General features: G+C 49.7%; 1 protein-coding gene across 4 annotated transcripts in view; it reads left to right on the plus strand.

The window, feature by feature from the left end:
* Positions 1-3,390: 3,390 nt before the first annotated feature.
* UNC13B (unc-13 homolog B) overlaps positions 3,391-18,295 on the plus strand; it is a 153,222-nt gene continuing 138,317 nt past the window's right edge. For 3 of the 4 annotated variants that reach the window (XM_039369071.1, XM_039369072.1, XM_039369073.1), the window contains exon 1: positions 3,807-3,983. In XM_039369071.1, coding sequence (XP_039225005.1) covers positions 3,962-3,983 — 22 coding nt within the window. In that variant the 5' untranslated portion in view covers positions 3,807-3,961. Of the gene's footprint in view, positions 3,984-18,295 lie in introns of all 4 variants that reach the window. The other variant, XM_039369067.1, reaches the window with a different exon arrangement.

The raw sequence follows: 18,295 nt of genomic DNA on the forward strand, positions 1-18,295 counted from the left end.
CAGTGCCGCAATGCTAGCGTGAGTGGGGATGTTGCGCTTGCAGCAACAAAGCACCGGCACGATGCCACGATGCTAGCACGAGTGAGGGTGCGCTCATGGCAACGCTAGTGCCCATGTGATGCTCATGATGCTAGTGGCCATGTGATGCCATGACACTAGCGTGAGTGGGGGTATGCAAGTATGCAGCCATGCATGCACTCAGCAGCCACTCACGAGGCCAGTGGCCAAGAGCCCACAGCCTGGTAGTGGGCCCAGACCACAGGTTGGTGGCCCCTGTTCTAGACTGATCCCTCTTTTTATTCCGCCCCAGGCTCTGCCACTCCTTTCCCTATACTGCTACAACCTTGGCAGACCATGTGAAGAGTCCTTGCTCTCTTTTCATAAAAGCCCCATAAAGGGACTAGTTGCGTCAGGCCTCTGCTGCAATCTGTTGGTCTTTGTTTTATAAGGCTGGACAAAGAAAGGAACCACCCCTGAATTTGATCCATCTCCCTGACATAATAAGAAATTATAATTTCTGAGCACTTCCCAAAGTGGAACCGTTGGGCTTCACCAGGAAGAATTCTATGATCAACATTAAAAATTCAGGAAGGGAGCTGCTGCTCTCTTGTGGCCAATCACCAGAGTTTCTTCAAACAAAGCTTCCAAACAGAGTAATACAATAAATAACAAGTAGAACTGTGACTCAGCTGGTTTGTGATTTCCTGAATAAATCACAAGTGCCTGAGTTAACAGAAAACTGTAACCGTAAGTTCCAGCTTAGCAACATCCCCGCAGCAGAGTTTGCACAGCATGCCCAAGCCAAACCAAACCAACTGACTCAAGTGTAGAACGTTTAATCAGTTTTGGGCCACACATTTTAGGAAGGACATTGAGAAGCTGGAACATTTCCAGAGGAGGACAATCCAGACGATCTGGAAGGAAAAATGGATGGAAAAGGGTTAGAACGAAGTGATGGGCAGGCTCCCCTTGCTTCCCAGAGCTTAAAGTTTCAGACTCCTTGCTGAAGGCGGGAGAGCTTCTCCAACCAGGAAGGCCAACCCAGACTACAACCAGCCATGTTGTTGCTGCAAGGCGCGCACACCAACACACACACACACACATACACAAATACATACACACACAGTGGCTCTTCTGCCAGGGATAGCCTTCCTTCCTGGGCCAAAGTGTCTTTGCTTGCCGGAGGGTGAGAGAAGAACCTTTGGGGAGAGCTCCTTTCACAGGCTGACCTCTAAGGCAAAGTGACAACTGACAGCGCCCCCTCCCCTTCCTCTTGCCTAGTTTCTTTGGGAGCCTCTTGGGGCTGGCAGTCACTTGACCAGCCCAAACAACCTTCCAGCTCCTGCAGGAGACCTGAAATCGCACTTCCTGTTCATTCAGGCACAGGAAAGACAGCCGGGGGCCTTGGCTCCCCTTCCAAGCCCCAAGAAGATGCTTCAGGATGAAAACAGGCAGAGGAAAAGTCGGGGCAGGGAGGAAGCATCCCACTGCTTTGGCAGGTGCCTCAGCCTGGTTGAGTCAGGCAGTCCTTTGGCTCAGATGCTTCCAAGCCCTTTGGAAGCCCAGCATTACCCTGACGTGGTGACACTTAGTGCCATGCTTCATGTGACTTTGCAAAAAAACTACTGGTTATAAACCCAATTTACGAACTGCAATAACTTCATTCACAACCCGCTGTACCCAAAACCATTGCCTTCTGATGCCCAGGCACTGAGTGGGCTACAAGTTGGCATTTGCCGCACCACAAAATTTGAGAAACGCCTGCGATGTCTAGATAAAGTTGACCACTTGAAAGTGGACTTACTTATTTTTTTGCCCAACCCAAACACCCATGAAATCTTTAGTGCCATTTAAGGGGAAGTGGATGGATTGTCTTAAAGAGCACCGAGCCTCTGCTCTCTGTCTTTTGGGGCTCTGCTTAGTGTGGCCCTCCTGTTTGTAACTGAGTTTATGGCTCAGCAAAAGGTGGGGAACCACTCTCCCCAAAAGACTGCTAGGTGAAGAGCAGTTTTAGGAGGGATCTTCTCTAATGGATCCCATTTGTGATCACAGCTCCCTGGAATCTTCTTCTCTTTGAGAGGCTCTTAGGGGCCAGGTCAGAGAGTAGGATTGGGGCTACAGCTTCAAAGCCTACAGATGCTGGCTGTCTTGTCAACGCTTCAGCACCTGAGTCTGTTTGCTGTGACCCACCAAGGAAGCTGCCTTAATCCTTAGCCGAGGGAGGGGCCGTTCTTCAGCACAAAGACGTTCACAGTCCACCATAAGACAAATAGCAGGTGAGGATAAGAGGAAACCCGTGAGTAGTTTGATTTTAGGATTTTGTGGCCACCTGAGCTAGGTTTTACATAAAGGTTCTCAAATAAATACTCTGGAGTTGCAGAAATTATTATCACCCTCCCCCCCCACACACACACAAACAGCCCAAGAATAGGGGTCTCCAAATCTGTCAACTTTAGGACTTGTGGACAACTCCTAGAATTCCTCAGCCAGCATGAAGTCCACAAGTCCTAAAGTTGCCAGGTTTGGAGAACCCTGCCCTAAAATGAAAAGAGTCAGGCACTTGGGGGTTCCAGAGGGGAACCATTGCCAGTTTTGCACCCCCCTTGCAGTACTGACTGAGCTCAGCTCCTCCTGGCTCTAAACCAGTGGTTCTCAACCTGTCGGGCGGGACCCCATTTGGAGTCGAAAGACCATTTCACAGGGGTCGCCAAACAACGCAGTCCGCCATTTTTTTCCCCTTAGCTGTGCTACTCCCTTTTTTTCTATTGGCTTTTGAAAGCCAATAGAATAGAGTCTCTTGAATAGAGTCTAATTCTATTGGCTTTCAAAAGCCAATAGGAATTGTCCAGGCTGTCTCTGCCCTGCTGAGCCCGCCAAAAGTCCCATTCTGCAAACGGTGCTGCACCAGTTGAGTAGTCCTCGACTTACAACCGGTTGAGTAGTCCTCAACTTACAACCTGTTGGGGGGGTCACGGCATTAAAAAGGTTGAGAACCACTGCTCTAAACAATGGCCGTACCACATGGGTCATCTTGCTGGCAGTCTGTGCCAGTGGAACCAGACATCAGGGCAGGGCAGCCCAGGAGGCCCCTCCCTCGAGAATTCCCAGACAGGAGGTTCCAGAGATTGTGGGCAACCACGTGAAGGCAGCGAACCGGGCGCCCCCGAAGGCCTCGCTCCTTTCCTCCAGGCAGCGGGCCAGTTGCGGGGCTCCAGCCTTGAAAGGCCGGCTGATCCGCCCCCCCGCCCTGGGCCCACATAACCCCTCCCGGCAACGCGCGGGCGGTGCCAGGGGGCGTGGCGGGAGGGCCGCTCGGGGCTCCTCCCCTCTTCCTCCACTGCCCCACCCCTGCTTGGCTACCTGGGCCGTCCTCGCCGCCCGTCCTCCTGCCGGAGGGGATCCCTTCTTAGGCAGGGATTGCATTCCAGCCGCTTTTCCCGTTGGCCTTCCTCCCAACCGGGGCGGCGCAGCCAACGGCCGGGAAGAGGCGGCCACAGCGGCTGCTTCCCCCGCGGGCGGCGTCAGGCGGCCGCGGAGCGGACGAACCCAGCCGGCCCGCCAGAGGGTCCCTAGGGAGGGTCCCCAGAACCGAAACACGCGGCTGTGGGCGGGGATCCTCCGGCGCCGGAGCCCCAACGGGCACGAAAGAGTCCCTCTGGGCACACACAGAGAGCCGCCCGCCCAGGAGCCCCCGGCCGGCAAGCCCCGCCCCGCCTCTGGGGGCGTGTCCGGAGACGGCGGCCTCTCTGCCGGGCGCCAATTGGCCGCGGCCACGCCCCGCCCAGACGGCCGCCGTGTCTCTCTCTCCCCCCCCCCCGCGCTGTGTCCGCGGCGTCGCCGGTAGCGACGGGGTCTCCCGCGCGGCGCCCGAGGGGTCGGCCCCGGCCTGGCCGGCGGGCGTGAGAAACGCGGACGCGGCCGGGAGGAAGCAGCGGTCCTCCTCGCCCCGCCGGGCGGCACCATGTCCCTGCTCTGCGTCCGAGGTGAGTTGGCCGGCCGGCGAGGGGCCTCCGGGCGTGATGTGGGGTCCCACGGGGCCCTTAGTTCCGTGAGTCTCGCGGGGGTGGGGCGGGGGGCGCTGCGGGTGCGCCCGAGAAGCTCCGCCGCGGGCGCCCCTTTCCTCGGGCAGCCTCCCCGGGATTTCCCTCCCGCCGCCGGTGAAGCGGTACCGGGGGGGGGGCGGCGCTGGCTGCTTTTCCTTCGCGTCTGTCGGGGCGGGGGCTGCGGCCCCGCCCTGGACCACCCTCCCGCCGGTAGAGGGATCCGGGTTCGCCCCTGGAGCAGACACGCGGATGGCTAAACCTAATGGCGCGAAGTTGGGGAGGCTACGGATCCAGGAAGGAAAGATGGAGAGAAGGATGGAGGGAGGGAGCGCTGCTATCGGTGGCTAAAAGGAGAAAAAGTGCCGGGAAGCGCAGGGCTGTCTTCCCGTAGGGAAGGCGTGATGGGAGCCGCTCTCGGTGGGGCTGATGAAAAGCTGGGGTGGGGGGTGGGTGCTCGTCGCCTTTGCAGGGGCTGAGGGGGGAATATTCGCAGCAACCGAGCCCGGGGATTAACCGGCAGGCACCTGCCTGGAGTGTTTGTGGCGGGAGGGGGAAATCTTCCTCGTCCTATCCGGACCCCCAACCCTTAGGGCAGAGGAGCAACAATTGCCTCCCCCTGGAAGTTATGGGGCAGGGGGGTCAAGGCCCACTCAAGACCAAAATCGCCACCTGAGATGGGCGATTTCCGCTTCTCCAACCGGCCCCGTAGAGCGCCCGACCAAGGGAAAGGCAGCTTAGGAGATGCCCGGCTGCTGGGAGGCAGCCTCAGGTCAGCTGGGCCAGAGTTTGGTGGGCTGCCTTGGGGGTGGGGTGGGGGGGATCGTAAGTGTTGGGAAAGCCCCTACTGAGAAGCTGATCCTGGATGAGGGAGAAGGGAGGGGGTCCCGGTTCTGCCCTGCAAAAGGTTGCTCGAAGAACTGGCTGTTTTGGCTGGTGAGAGCCAACATAATCTCCCTTGCATTAGACAGTAGTCAAATATCCTGGTGATTATTTGCTTGCATTAAAACTGGCAGCAGTTGAAAATGCCTGCTGCCTGCCTGAGCTGACAGCAGCTCCCGCTCCTTCTCCATCTGGGTCTTCCCTTGGTTGCTCTGGCCAGGAATTTGTGTGAGGGTCAGTCAGAAAGCGGTCCGGAGCCTTAACCGTCACACAATCTGGAGTTGAACCCATTGCGTGGGACCAAGGAAGCCTGGTGAATTTGAAGCCCTTCTTTCGAAGGCTGGAAGGGAAATTCTGAAGCAGCAGAGACGTTTCTCATTCTGGGGATTTGGTTTTCTAGCAAAAAAAACTCCTTGGTCTAAGAGGTCTTTGGCCTGATTGCCTGTGGGGGGCTTCGGGGTTCCCGCTGCCAGGCTCCTATCAGGTTTCTCTTGGAAATGACCCCCCCCCCAAGAATCTTTGAATTCAGCTCAGCCGTTGGGAGAACTTTGAAACATTAATATGACCCCCAGGGAGGAGTTTGGGAGTCCTGTGGAAAGGAAGCCTTTAGGTGTTCATTTTTCATTTATCCCTGCCTCAGTGCTTAAGGTAGAGGTCAAGCAGTGAGGTCCTTCCCTCTCTTTTTTTTCTCCTCATGTGGTGCAGAGAGGGTGGTTTGTCTTTTGAGGAGAGGGACGTGGTTTAGGACAGTGTTTCCCAAACTTGACAATTTTAAGGCATGAGGACTTCAACTCCCAGAATTCCACATGCCTTAAAATTGTCAAGTTTGGGAAACACTGGTTAAGGAAATAGCTGCCAGCCCAGCTCCCTGGGCCACTTCCTTCCGTCCTGGAAGGACTTACAGGGCCTTGCTAAGCAGTGGGGTCGAGGGGACCAGCTGGCCTCGTCTTCTCTCCTGCACGGCGGGTTGCAGAGGCGGCAGGCTGGGGCTCTCCTGGCGCTTGGACATGGGTCTCAGGATCAGCACCAAGGGGACGCTGACCCAGCTAGGAGCTTGGTGGGCTGCCTTTGGGCTTAGCAGTCTTCCAAGAGAGCCCCGTGCCCAGGACCTGTCTTTGGGTCACGGGGAAGAAGGGCGGAACACCTGGTGGCTGGCGGTTTCATTTCTTTTACCTTTTTAAAAGCCTGATTCTGGGGAACCAGCCCCAAACTCTCCCCCCTCTCCCCATTGCCACCTTTTCCAGCTTGAAAGTTTCATTGGAGAAGCTGGCACTGGAGGTTCTAATCCAAGAGGGTCACTTGGGGGGGGGGACAGATTTTTCTGATAGGGAGACTGGCCGGTAGGAAGGTCTGCCCCTCCCTAGCGCCTCGGGATGGGAAGGCCTCTCCCACTGCGACCCTTTGGAGATGGCCCAGGCCCCTATCTGACAGACAGGATTCCCTCCCACTGGCTGAGTTAAGCAGATCTCTTTATTACATCATATCTCTGAAATGAGCGGCAGTGTCTTTTGAAATGTTAATAAAGTGTTCTCGGTAATCCTCTTTGAAGCGGGGGGGGGGTTTCTGACCTTGTACCATTCCGACAGGCAGAGATTTTTTAAATGTAAAAGTAAAATTTTCAGATAGAAGGAAGTTGGCCCCTGTGGAAGCGCCACCCCCCCCCCCAAAAAAAAACCAATCCTTGTCCTTTGCAGGAGGCCACTCCTGAAATCGACACCCTCCCGCTCAGGAGAACAAGGAATCCCTTGTAGAGAGGGTGGCTCTCCTACCCCCAGGGGGAGAAGGCAGGGCAGGATCCTTCTGAAGAAGGGAGAAGCTCAGAGTAGGAGAAAGCGGGTTTTCTTAGACTTTATCTATGGAGACTCAACCATCCAGGGTCACTGTTCGCCCAAAGGTGCTTTTTCTAAAAGGCAACTGGACTTATTTGGTTTGTTCTTTGAAAATGTTCTGCTTCTCATCCAAGAAGCTTCTTCTGAGGAAGTTCAAAGAAAAAAAAACAAGGGTTCTGTCCGACTTCTCCCCCCCCTTTTTTTCCCCATGGAAACAGCTGTTCAGCTGTGGAACAGGCTACCTGAGAAGGGGGTGGCCTGTCATCCTTGGAGAAGTTTTAAGTGGAGGCAGCAACCGTGGATCCCCACACTAAGCAGGAGGTTGGACAAGAATGATGGAGAGCCCTCCCAAGCCTTCTAAAGTTCCATTGTTTTTCAACCTTGACAATTTTAAGGCACGTGGACTTCAACTCCCAGCCAGCAATCTTCTAGTCCAGTGTTTCTCAACCTTGACAATTTTAAGGCATGTGGACTTCAACTCTCAGATTTCCACAGCCAGCATTGCTGGCTGTGGAATTCTGGGACTTGAAGTCCACATGCCTTAAAATTGTCAAGGTTGAGAAACACTGTTCTAGTCCAATCCCCTGCTCAAGCAGGAGAGTCTATACCATTTTAGGCAAATGGATAGCCAATCTCTTCTTAAAAACCTCCAGGGATGGAAGACCCACAACTTCTGGAGGCAGGTCATTTCATTGGTTAATTGTTCTCACTGACAGGAAAATTCTAAGTTGCTTCTTGCTTTGGTTAGTTTCCATCCATTGTTTCTCTTCTTGCCTTTTGGTGCTTTGGAGAATAGGTTGACCCCCCTCTTCTTTGTGACAGCCCCTCAAATACTGGAACATTGCTATCATGTCACCCCAGTCCTTCTTTTCATTAAACTACTAGAGACAAACCCAATTCCTGCAGCTGTTCTTTGCATGTTTTAGCCTCCAGCCTTCTAACCATCTTTGTTCATAGAACAGAACAGAACAGAATAGAATAGAACAGAACAGAATAGAACAACAGGGTTGGAAGGGAACTTGTAGGTCATATAGTCCAACCCCCTGCCCAAGCAGGAATCCCTACACCATTTCTGACAGATGGCAGTCCAGTCTTTTCTTGAAAGCTTCCCATGATGAAGCTCCCACAACTTCTGAAGGCAAACTGTTCCGTTGGTTGATTGTTCTCACTGTCAGAAAATTTCTCCTTATCTCTAGGTTGAATCTCTCCTTGATCAGCTTCCACCCATTATTCCTTGTCTGGCCTTCAGGTGCTTTGTAAATAGGTTGACCCCCCCCCTCCTCTCTGTGACAGCCCCTCAAATATTGGAACACTGCTATCATGTCACTCCTAAGTCCTTCTTTTCACTAGACTAGCCATGCCCAGTTTTTGCAACCGTTCTTCATATGTTTTAGCCTCCAGTCCCCTAATCATCTTTGTTGCTCTTCTCTGCACTTTTTCTAGAATCTCAACATCTTTTTTATAGTGTGGAGACCAAAATTGTTTGCAGCATTCTAGGTTTAGTCTTACTAAGGCTTTACAGAGTAGTGTTAGTACCTCATGTGATCTTGATTGAATCCCTCTGTTAATGCAACTTAGGATTGCATTGGCTTTTTTGGCTGTTGGTTCATATTTAATTGATTGTCCACTAAGACTCCAAGATCCCTCTCACAGTTACTGCTATTAAGCCTGGTTTCACTCATTTTTTTTTTTTTTTGAGACTCTAGAAAGAATGCAGAGAAGAGCAGCAAAGATTAGTCTCCCCCTCCTGACCAGTAGTTTATTTCTTTTATATATTTAGAAATTACCTATCTACATCTCAGAGAGTTTCATTTCTGCAAATTCAGGTGTGTTTGTCCATCTTCCCATAATTGTGATAGTTGTGGAATAATATGAGGAATACCAGACTCTCTTTTATTTTAAAAATCACAGACTGCAGCAACATGTAATTATCAGGAAAAAGCTTTTTCCTTCAGCATCAGAACACGCCGTGCTAAGAATTTCAAATCTTGCTCCACTAACAGCATTTTATATCGAATCCCCATTCTGAATCCCTGTTCATTTCTGAAATTACTCTTTTCATTCTGCTTTGGAAAAAGTGCAAAGAGCAATTAAGATGATTAAAGGGCCTGGTGACTAAAACAAAGAATGGTTGCAGGAACTGGGTATTGCCAGTCTGGAAAAAAAAAAGAATTAGGTGGGATATGATAGAGTCTTCCAATATTAGAGGGGCTGCTACTGTATGTAAGGGAGTCATTTACTGTAGTCCTTAAGAAAATTATATGGCCCCACTTCCTTAAGAGCTCTGCCTGGCTTATAAAGATATTGTAAAAAAATACCCATAAAAGCAGCGTTACCATGGAAAGAAAAACAGGAACACCCAAACATTTTATAAGGCCTGAGTTGATAGTTCTTAAACTTCAAACTGCATGGAGGGGCAGGTCTGCCTCAATACCGCTGCAAGTTAGTCCAGGGTCCATTGTAGCAGCAGCCAAATGTGGGTCGGTACTGAAGTGGTCTGTGGTGGGGCCTGCAAGTTGCCCCCTTGAAGGGCAATCCAGAGAGGAAGCAGCAGGCCTCAGGGGAACTGGGGTCCCTGCCTGTGGGGGCCCAGGACGGTCACAGGAGGGCTGAGCAGCAGAGGTTTTCCAGGGGGGCCCTACTGGGCCCCAACCTAGCCAGCTGCCTTAGAGTTGCTTGCTGTAGGTCACTCCTGCCAGGATGTGAAGTGACAGAGAAAGGGGTCTTTTCCCAGAAGAGGAAGGGTCTGAACGGCTGTGATGGAATTGTGCAGATAGGATGGGGTGTAAGCTGGACCCTTCGTGGCAGCTGGTCCAGGAGATGCTCTCCCCTTTCCTAAAGCCTCTGTGCTTAATCTGAATTAAACACAAGAACAAGCCAGGATAAGCAAGAGCTGGAAGAGAATCTAAGGCTATTACAGGTAGTCCTTGACTAGGGGTATGCAGCCTTGGCTCTTTTATGACTCGTGGACTTCAACTCCCAGAATTCCTGAGCCAGCCATGCTGAGGGGAAAGGGAGAGGTTTCCAAGCTGAGCCATGCTGGCTCAGGGATTCTGGGAGTTGAAGTCCACGAGTCATAAAAGAGCCAAGGTTGCCTACCCCTGTCCTTGACATACAACAGTTTGTCTAGTGACCATTCAAAGTTACAACGACACTGGAAAAAAGACTCTTTTTTTTTAATTAAAATTTTTTAAAATTTTACAATAAAATTCCCTTCCCCAAACCCTCCCAACCCACCCCAATACCCTCCCCCCATCTTCCCAGAGCTGAATACAGGCTTAATTAAAACTTAAAAGAAAAAATTTAAACACCAATAAACCATAAACAAATTTGATTATAGTCATTAAACAAATTATAAAATACTTTAACACCAATATATATAGACTGAAAAAAAGACTCTTATGAATGGTTTTCGTAGTTAGTTGCTGCGTCCCCCTGGTCACGTAATCAAAATTCAGACACTGGCCAACTAACTCGTATTTATGACAGTTGCAGTGTTCGAGGCTGTGATCCCCTTTTGGGACCTGTTGGGAAGCCAGATTCACTTAATGACTGTGTTGCTAATTTAAGAACTGCAGTGATTTAACTAATTAACTAATTTGGCAAGAAAAGTCATAAAATGGGGCAAACTCGCTCAACAAATTTCTTACTTAACAACATGAATGTTGGGCTCAATTGTGGTTGTACGTTGAGGACCACCTGCAGTTGCTGAAAAGGAAGAGATGGGGGCTTCACTAACAGCCCTCGTCCGAAGTCGGCTTTGGGGGTTTTCAAGTTGAAGGTCCTTCAATGCTTGGAGCTTTACTGCCTCTAGTTATAGCAGAAAGAAGCTTCGGAGCCAGCCTGGTCCATCCCTGAGCTTGGTTCTGGGCAGGCCCTGGGCCCGAGGCCCCTCTCCCACTGTGGACTTGGTTCCTCATCTGGGCTGGAGCCTTGTGCAACAGCAGCCAGGGGAGACCGGGACTGGGCGCTTTTCCTTCAGAGATATTGGTCCCCATGGATGCCGACATGTGAGAAACAGCTGAGAGACACCCTGGGCCAAGGGTAGGCAACCTCGGCTCTTTTATGACTCGTGGACTTCAACTCCCAGATTCCTGAGCCAGCATGGCTCAGCTTGGAAACCTCTCCCTTTCCCCTCAGCATGGGTGGCTCAGGAATTCTGGGAGTTGAAGTCCACGAGTCATAAAAGAGCCAAGGTTGTCTACCCCTGCCCTGGGCATTTCTGTGCCGGTTCCAAGATGAGCTGCTCTTTTGGATCTGGGGGCTATAGGGAGTTCTCGACTTACAACGGTTCATTTAATGACCGTTCAAAGTTACAACGGCACTGGAAAAAGAGTCTTATGACCAGTTTTCACACCGATGACCATTGCAGCATCCCCTCGGTCATGTGATCAAAATCCAGACGCTTGGCAACTGGTTCATATTTAAGATGGTCATAGTGTCCCCGGGTCACATGATCCCCTTTTGCGACCTTCTGGCAAGCAGAGTCAATGGGGAAAGCCGGATTCACTTAACAACCATGTTATTAAGTTAACAACTGCAGTGGTTTCACTTAGCAACTGAGGCAAGAAAGGGGCAATATTCACTTAACAACTGTCCCACTTAGCCACAGAAATTTTGGGCTCCATTGTGGTCGTAAGTCAAGGACTACCGATAATCGTCCCTGTTTGACAGCAGCAGGATGGTGGCTGGCACAGTTGCAGGGGTGGTGGTGGTGGTGGTGGAAGGGAAGACTGTGGCGCAGGGGCTAGAGAGGAGTCGAAGCAAGCTTACCTGTAAGGAGCCTGGATCCCGATCAGTGTAAGATCAGTTTCAGCTGAGCACGCTTGATCTTTAATCTAGTCAGCTTCAGATCTGGATCTAATTAGCTCTGGCTTGCACCATTTGTCTAGGAACCTGGCCAGCTGGAGTGTTGCTGTGTGTCAGTTGGTTCTGAAGGAGAGAATCCCGAGTTCCCCCCCAGACGCACCCCCTCCCCATGGCTGGACCTCTCCATGAGAGCAAAGCAGCTCTTCTGCCCCCCCCCCTTCAGTGGAATTTCCCCTGCAAGCAGCTCAGGTGGGCGAGGCTGAGGCAGGCTGCATACCTATTAGTAGTCCTGAAGGGCTCTTGGGGGAGGGAAGCATGCCTGGAATGCCCACCTGGTGAATCTCAGGTGTGATGCAAACACTAGGTTACCTAGTGACTGTTGCAGCTTACCTGGAAAAAGGGAGTTAAGATGTTCCAAATTCTGATAGTTCCCCCCCCCCTCCGTCACCTGACCACAGTCAGGTGCATTTACAGCCACTTTCAGTTTCTGCAGCCACACGACTGCATTTTGTAGTTGTTTTGCTGAAAACCAGATGTACTGTTTTTCAGCAAAATCACTCTGTAGCAATCAATGGGTTCATTGACCAGCCACTTAATTGTAAAAAGTTCAATGAGTGGGTGACTTTTACCCCCCAAGAGTGAGGAACCTTCTTGACAAGCAGCCGCCGAAGGAGGGGCAGAGAGCAGCAAGATATTTGAGCAGGGGTATCCAAACTTGGCAACTTCAAGAGCTGTGGACCTCAACTGCCAGAACTAATCAGTCATTCAATCAGAATGGAGCTGGAAGGGACCTTGGAGGTCTTCTAGTCCAACTCCCTGCTCAAGCAGGATTACCCTATACCAGGGGTAGGCAACCTTGGTTCTTTTATGACTCTTGGACTTCAACTCCCAGCTGGCTCAGGAATTCTGGGAGTTGAAGTCCACGAGTCATAAAAGAGCCAAGGTGCCTACCCCTGCCCTATACCATTTCAGACAAATGGCTATCCAGTCTCTTTTTAAAAACTTCCAGTGTTGGAGCACCCACAGCTTCTGATGGGAAGCAGGTAATTGTCCTCGCTGTCAGGAAGTTTCTCCTTAATTCCAGATTGTTTCTCTCCTTGATTGGTTTCCATCCAGTTGCTTCTTGTCCTGCCTTCAGGCGCTTTGGAGAACCGGTTGAGCCCCTCCTCTTGGTGGCAGCTCCTCAAATATTGGAAGACTGCTATCATGTCCCCGCTAGTCCTTCTTTTCTCTAGACTAGCCATACCCAATTGCTGCAACCATTCTTTTTTTTTTTTTATTGAGAATTTTTAAAAGTTTTTACAAATAACAAAAAAAGAACAATAACAAACAAAAACAAAAACAAAACAACCCTCACCCAACCCCTCCCAAACCACCCCTCCATCCCCCCCCCCGAGCTTCCCAGAGCTGAATATAGGCTTAATTAAAATTTTAAAAAACCTAAACAAATTTTAACAACTTATAAAATAGTTAATAATAAAATATATATGACATAAACATTAAAAAGAAAAAATACTTAAAAAGAAAAAAAAAGAAAAAAGAAAGAAAAAAGAAAAGAAATAGGAAAAAGAAAAAAACGAAAAAAGAGAAAACAATCTATAAAATATCAAAAATTATATACAAGTTATAAAAAAGCTAAATGATATTTTTTTATATCCAATTTATGTTGTATAAAATTTATCCATTTTTCCCATACAGCAAAGAATTCCTCTTGCGATTACAATCGCAACCATTCTTCATATGTTTTAGTCTCCAGACTTTTAATCATCTTAGGAACTTTTCTCTGCACTTTTTCCAAAGTCTCAACATCTTTTTTTTTTTGTATAGATTTTATTAGTTTTTATAGAGTTGGGAATAAGGTGGGGTCGGGGTTGGGATTTAGGCTAGGGTTAGGAGTAGGGTTAGGGTTGGGGTTGGGGTTTTTCCAAATAACATTCTCGATATTTAGCAAACAGCATAATGTCTGGGTTCATATCTTTAACAAACAAGAATAATAGTTAATTATCATAATATGTTAATCACTCAATAGCCTTATTCTTGCTAATATATATTCAAAATTACATATTCTCTCTAACTCATTTTTCTAGCCATTGATAGAAATTATCCCATGTTCTAAAGTACAAAGTCTCAACATCTTTTTTGTAATGTGACCAAAACCGCGTGCAATATTCCAAGTGTGGTCTTACTAAGGTTTAATAAAGTGGTACTAATACTTGACGTGATTTTGATTCTGTGCCCCTGTTTATCCAAGGATTGTATTAGCAATTCTTGTGGACTTCAACTCCCAGAATTCCCAGCCAGTGTTGCTGGGGTACCCCCCCCCCAGCGGCCCCTTCTAGTTTCCCTGTCCCGTCTGCACTGTCTTCCTGGTGCTTGTCCAGGAAGACGCGGGCTGTTTGCTCAAGGGCTTGCAAACAATGTCTTTGCCTGCGTCATCCTTGGCTCAGTTGCACGAATGCAAACAAACAGGGATTTGCAGCAGATGGGAGCCGTTGGATTTGCTGCGTGGCATCTCTCCAGCCAGGTGGGCAGGTGGACTCCCTGGGCGTGAATGGCCCTCCGTCCATCCAGGGAGGCCGAGCGTGACATTAATGGGCTCTCCTCCCGCCTTTGAATGCCTGGGCACCAAAAGGGAGCTTTGCCTCCCCCCCCCCCCCAAGGATAAAGAATACTTAACCACCTTCAGAAAACTCTGATTTCTTTGAGGAATACCAAGTACTAGAAATCTTGATAGTTAAACTTCCTCCTGCAGGTAGTCCTCGTGACTGCAATTCAGACTAAGATATCTGTTGCTAAGACAGGCGATTGTTAAATGAGTCACAACTGATTTTAGCAAACTTTTTCACCAGGCTCGTTAAGAAATGAACACCCTTATTAAGTAAATCTCATGGGTTTTTTAAAAAATTGCATTTAAAATAGTGACAAAAGAAAAAAAGATAAACATAAGAAACAAGGCACGAAAAAAAATACAGGTAATCCTCGACTTACGACCACAATTGAGCCCACTGTTGTTAAGCGAAACATTTGTTTTGTCCCATTTTATGACCTTTCTTGCCACAGTTCTTAAGTGAATCACTGCAGTTGTTAAGGCTGCTGGAATTGGGTATGTCTAGTTTAATGAAGAGAAGGACGAGAGGGGACATGATAGCAGTCTTCCAGTATCTCAGGGGCTGCCCCAAAGAAGAGGGAGTCAAGCTATTTTCCAAGGCTCCTGAAGGCAGGACAAGAAGCAACGGGTGGAAACTAAGCAAGGAGAGAAGCAACCTAGAACTAAGGAGAAACTTCCTGACAGAACAATTAACCAGTGGAACAACCTGCCTCCAGAAGCGGTGAATGCTCCAACACTGGAAGGTTTTTTTTTTTTTTTATTGAAAATTTTTATAAATTTAACAAAAGAGTAACAATACAAGAACAAAAAACAACATGACAAAACAAAACCCCCCTTCCCCAACCCCCCCCAAAACGCCCCCCTCCCCCCCTGAGCTTCCCAGAGCAGAATATAGGCTTAGTTAAAAAAGAATTAAAAAAGTTATATAGAAAAAAGAGAATACAACACTAATATATATATATAAGAGTTATAAAAAGCTATGTAATATTTTTTTATATCCAGTTTAAGTTGTATAAATTTTATCCATTTATCCCAAACAGCAAGAAATTTCTCTTGCGTTTGTTCCTTTAAAAAAGCCGAAATCTTTGCCATTTCCGCCAGATAAGACACTTTAAGGAACCATTCCTGCAATGTAGGCAAAGATTCCTTCTTCCAGTATTGTCCTACTAACAGCCTTGTGGCTATACACTGGAAGTTTTTAAGAAGAGACTGGACAGCCATTTGTCTGAAATGGTGTAGGCTTTCCTGCCTGAGCAGGGAGTTGGACTAGATGACCTCCAAGGTCCCTTCCAACTTTATTATTATTATTATTATTATTATTATTATTATTATTATTATTATTATTATTATTATTATTATTATTATTATGTAAGTAACAGACAACGGTTCTTCTCTTACCAAGAATCCAAAAGGAGCCAAGAAGTTGTGGGTGCTCCATCACAGGAGGCTTTCAAAAATATTGGAGCGGGATAGTACAAGGTCTCCTGCCTTGGTCAGAGGGCTGGACTAGTCCAGGGGTCCCCAACCCCCAGTCCATGCACCAGTACTGGGCCATGGCATGCCAGCAACGGATCCACACAAACAAGCAAAGTCCCGTCTGCAGGATGCAGGCAGCACACAAAACCATGCCCCCTCCAGTCTGCAGAAAAACCTCTCTCCACGTTACTGGTCCCTGGTGCCCAAAAGGTTGTGGACTTCTGGACTAGAAGACCTTCCAGGTCTCTTCTGGCACTAGGATTCTATGTTGTGTGTTCTACATGTATATTGATGGCTTCTAGGATTTAATTCTTGACAATCGATAACCTTGATGTGGCTCCAGAATCCTCCCTCATTAATTGGTAATTGCATTTTTACAGAAATATTCTTGGAATCGAGAAACCCCATAGAAATTTTCTAAACAACGATTTTATTTTCTGAAAATACTTGACTCTCTTGAATAGAGTCTAATTCTATTGGCTTTCAAAAGCCAATAGGAATTGTCCAGGCTGTCTCTGCCCTATTAAGCCCGCCAAAAGTCCCATTCTGCAAACGGTGCTGCACCAGTTGAGTAGTCCTCGACTTATGACCAGTTTAGTCCTCAACTTACGACCGGTTGGGGGGTCGCGGCATTAAAAAGGTTGAGAACCACTGTTCTAGAGTCTCCACATCTTATTTATATCCTGGCGTACTTGTGATCTCACCAAGGCCTTATAAAGTGGTACTGACACTTCATATGATCTTGATTCTATCCCTCTGTGAACGCAGTCTAGAACCGTGCTGGCTTTTTTGGCAGCTGCCGCACGCTGCTGGCTCATATTTAAGTGAGGTCTCTCCAAGGTCCCTCTCACAGTTACTGCTGTTGAGCCGGGTACGCCACAGATGTGCAAGAAAAAGAAACTGGCTCTGACTTCATATGGGTAAAGGGCTGGATGGTTGGAGCAAGGGCCAACGTGGTGAAAGAGGAGAAAGGAAGATCAAGGGAGCTGCAGACCAATCAGTCGGACACTGAAAGCTGAGAAAATTCTGTCGTTCCCCCCCCCCCCCCATGGCAGACCTGGATTTTGTTTGGCCTGAGACAGAGGGACAGAGAAGCTCTGAGGGGCTTTCAAGGTTGATGGCGGTCCTCCGTAGGTAGACCGGGCAAAGGAATGGACGCCGCACAATTGGCTCTTGAGGGTAGAATACCTGGTCCCACATCTGTTGTGGCAGCTGGCCCAATCTGGCAGCCAGGCTGGAGCTGCTGAGAACCTGGCTCAGAGGCCATCAGGGACATCGCAGGCCTGTGGGTTGGACCGGGGCCTTGAACCCTCCTCCATCCCAAACACAGGCAGTGGCAGAACACCTCCAGATGGCTGCCCCAGTTCTCCCCCCTCCCCATGAAAATGCCCCCAGGAGCCGAGCTTGCTTTGAAGGAGGCCTGACTTAACTGTCACCTCCAAACAAGGATAGGTTGGCATGTTCCTCTTAACTGCCACTTCAGACCTGAGACGTGGGCACCCAGCATGGCACCCGAGCTTCTGAGGGGAGGAGAGCCTCTTGCTGTGCAGGCAGGATCCCCTGGGAGCTTCTTTGGGCCACTCCGGCTGCTGGACTCGATGGGCAGGGCTCTGGGGTCCCGCAGGGCACGGTTTAGGTGCTGAGGTTTCTGGGCTCGGCCCTTGGCCAGGCGCAGCTTCCCTGGAATTGGTGAAAGGGTGAGAAGTAGCCCAGAGGGAAGTTTGGGCCGGGAATCGTCAACTGCCAGTCCAGATATTTTGCCGACATGGCCAGTGCTGGGTGAGGAGGCTGCAGGGCTTCCTTTGGCCCTGTTCTCTAGGCCGAATTGCATAATGATTGCCCTCCCACCCGCCACTGCAGGAGCCTCCCCTGGCTTAGGGCAGGAGGCTGGCAGGGCTGTGTGATGGGGCTTCTCCACCCTGCTCCAGGCAGAAGGAAATGGGCAGAACCTCCCGAGCAGGCTCTGCAAATCAAGGCCAGGTTTAGGATGCCGTGGCTGACCATCTGCTCCTTCCTTCCTTCCTTCCTTCCTTCCTTCCTTCCTTCCTTCCTTCCTTCCTTCCTTCCTTCCTTCCTTCCTTCCTTCCTTCCTTCCTTCCTTCCTTCTTGTCAAGGCGTCCTCTTTGGTGCCCAAGAAAGAGCCGACAAACAGGAACGATTGACAAACGGTTGGCCTTTTAATCCATACAATAATAAAGTTAGCACTGGGAGTGAATTGCTCCCATTGCTTTACATAGGCTCCGCGCCCTAGTCCCACCCTCCCACCCACAAGCCAGCATCCAGTCTGTGGGGAACAAAACCAATCAGCAGGGGCGTCACCCCCCCCCCCCGTTCTGGCCGTTGTGGACTCCAGCCCCTCTACAGCGTTCCAGAAAACACAGCAAGTTGAGCTCCTTTTCCCCCTCGCTGCCGTCTCCCGTCGTGCGCTCCTTCCCCCCGTATGTCTTGGCCGCTTGGCTGTCTGGACGGGCAAGGCGCTGGTCCATGGGCCTCACCCGCTGCACCGGGGCTTTCCTGTTGGACCGGCAAGACACTGGTCTGTGGGCATCGCCCGTTACCGGCGGCTGCGGTAACGTCCCTTGCGGCCGGCAGTCGGCAAAGTTCCCCAGCCCTCGGCTGAGAGTGGTCCACAGTGCAGCGACGAACCCCGG

This window comes from Crotalus tigris, unplaced genomic scaffold, assembly GCF_016545835.1.
Source record: "Crotalus tigris isolate CLP2741 ecotype Arizona unplaced genomic scaffold, ASM1654583v1 scf7180000020963.25688851:1431469, whole genome shotgun sequence".
NCBI classification, from domain to species: Eukaryota; Metazoa; Chordata; class Lepidosauria; order Squamata; family Viperidae; genus Crotalus; species Crotalus tigris.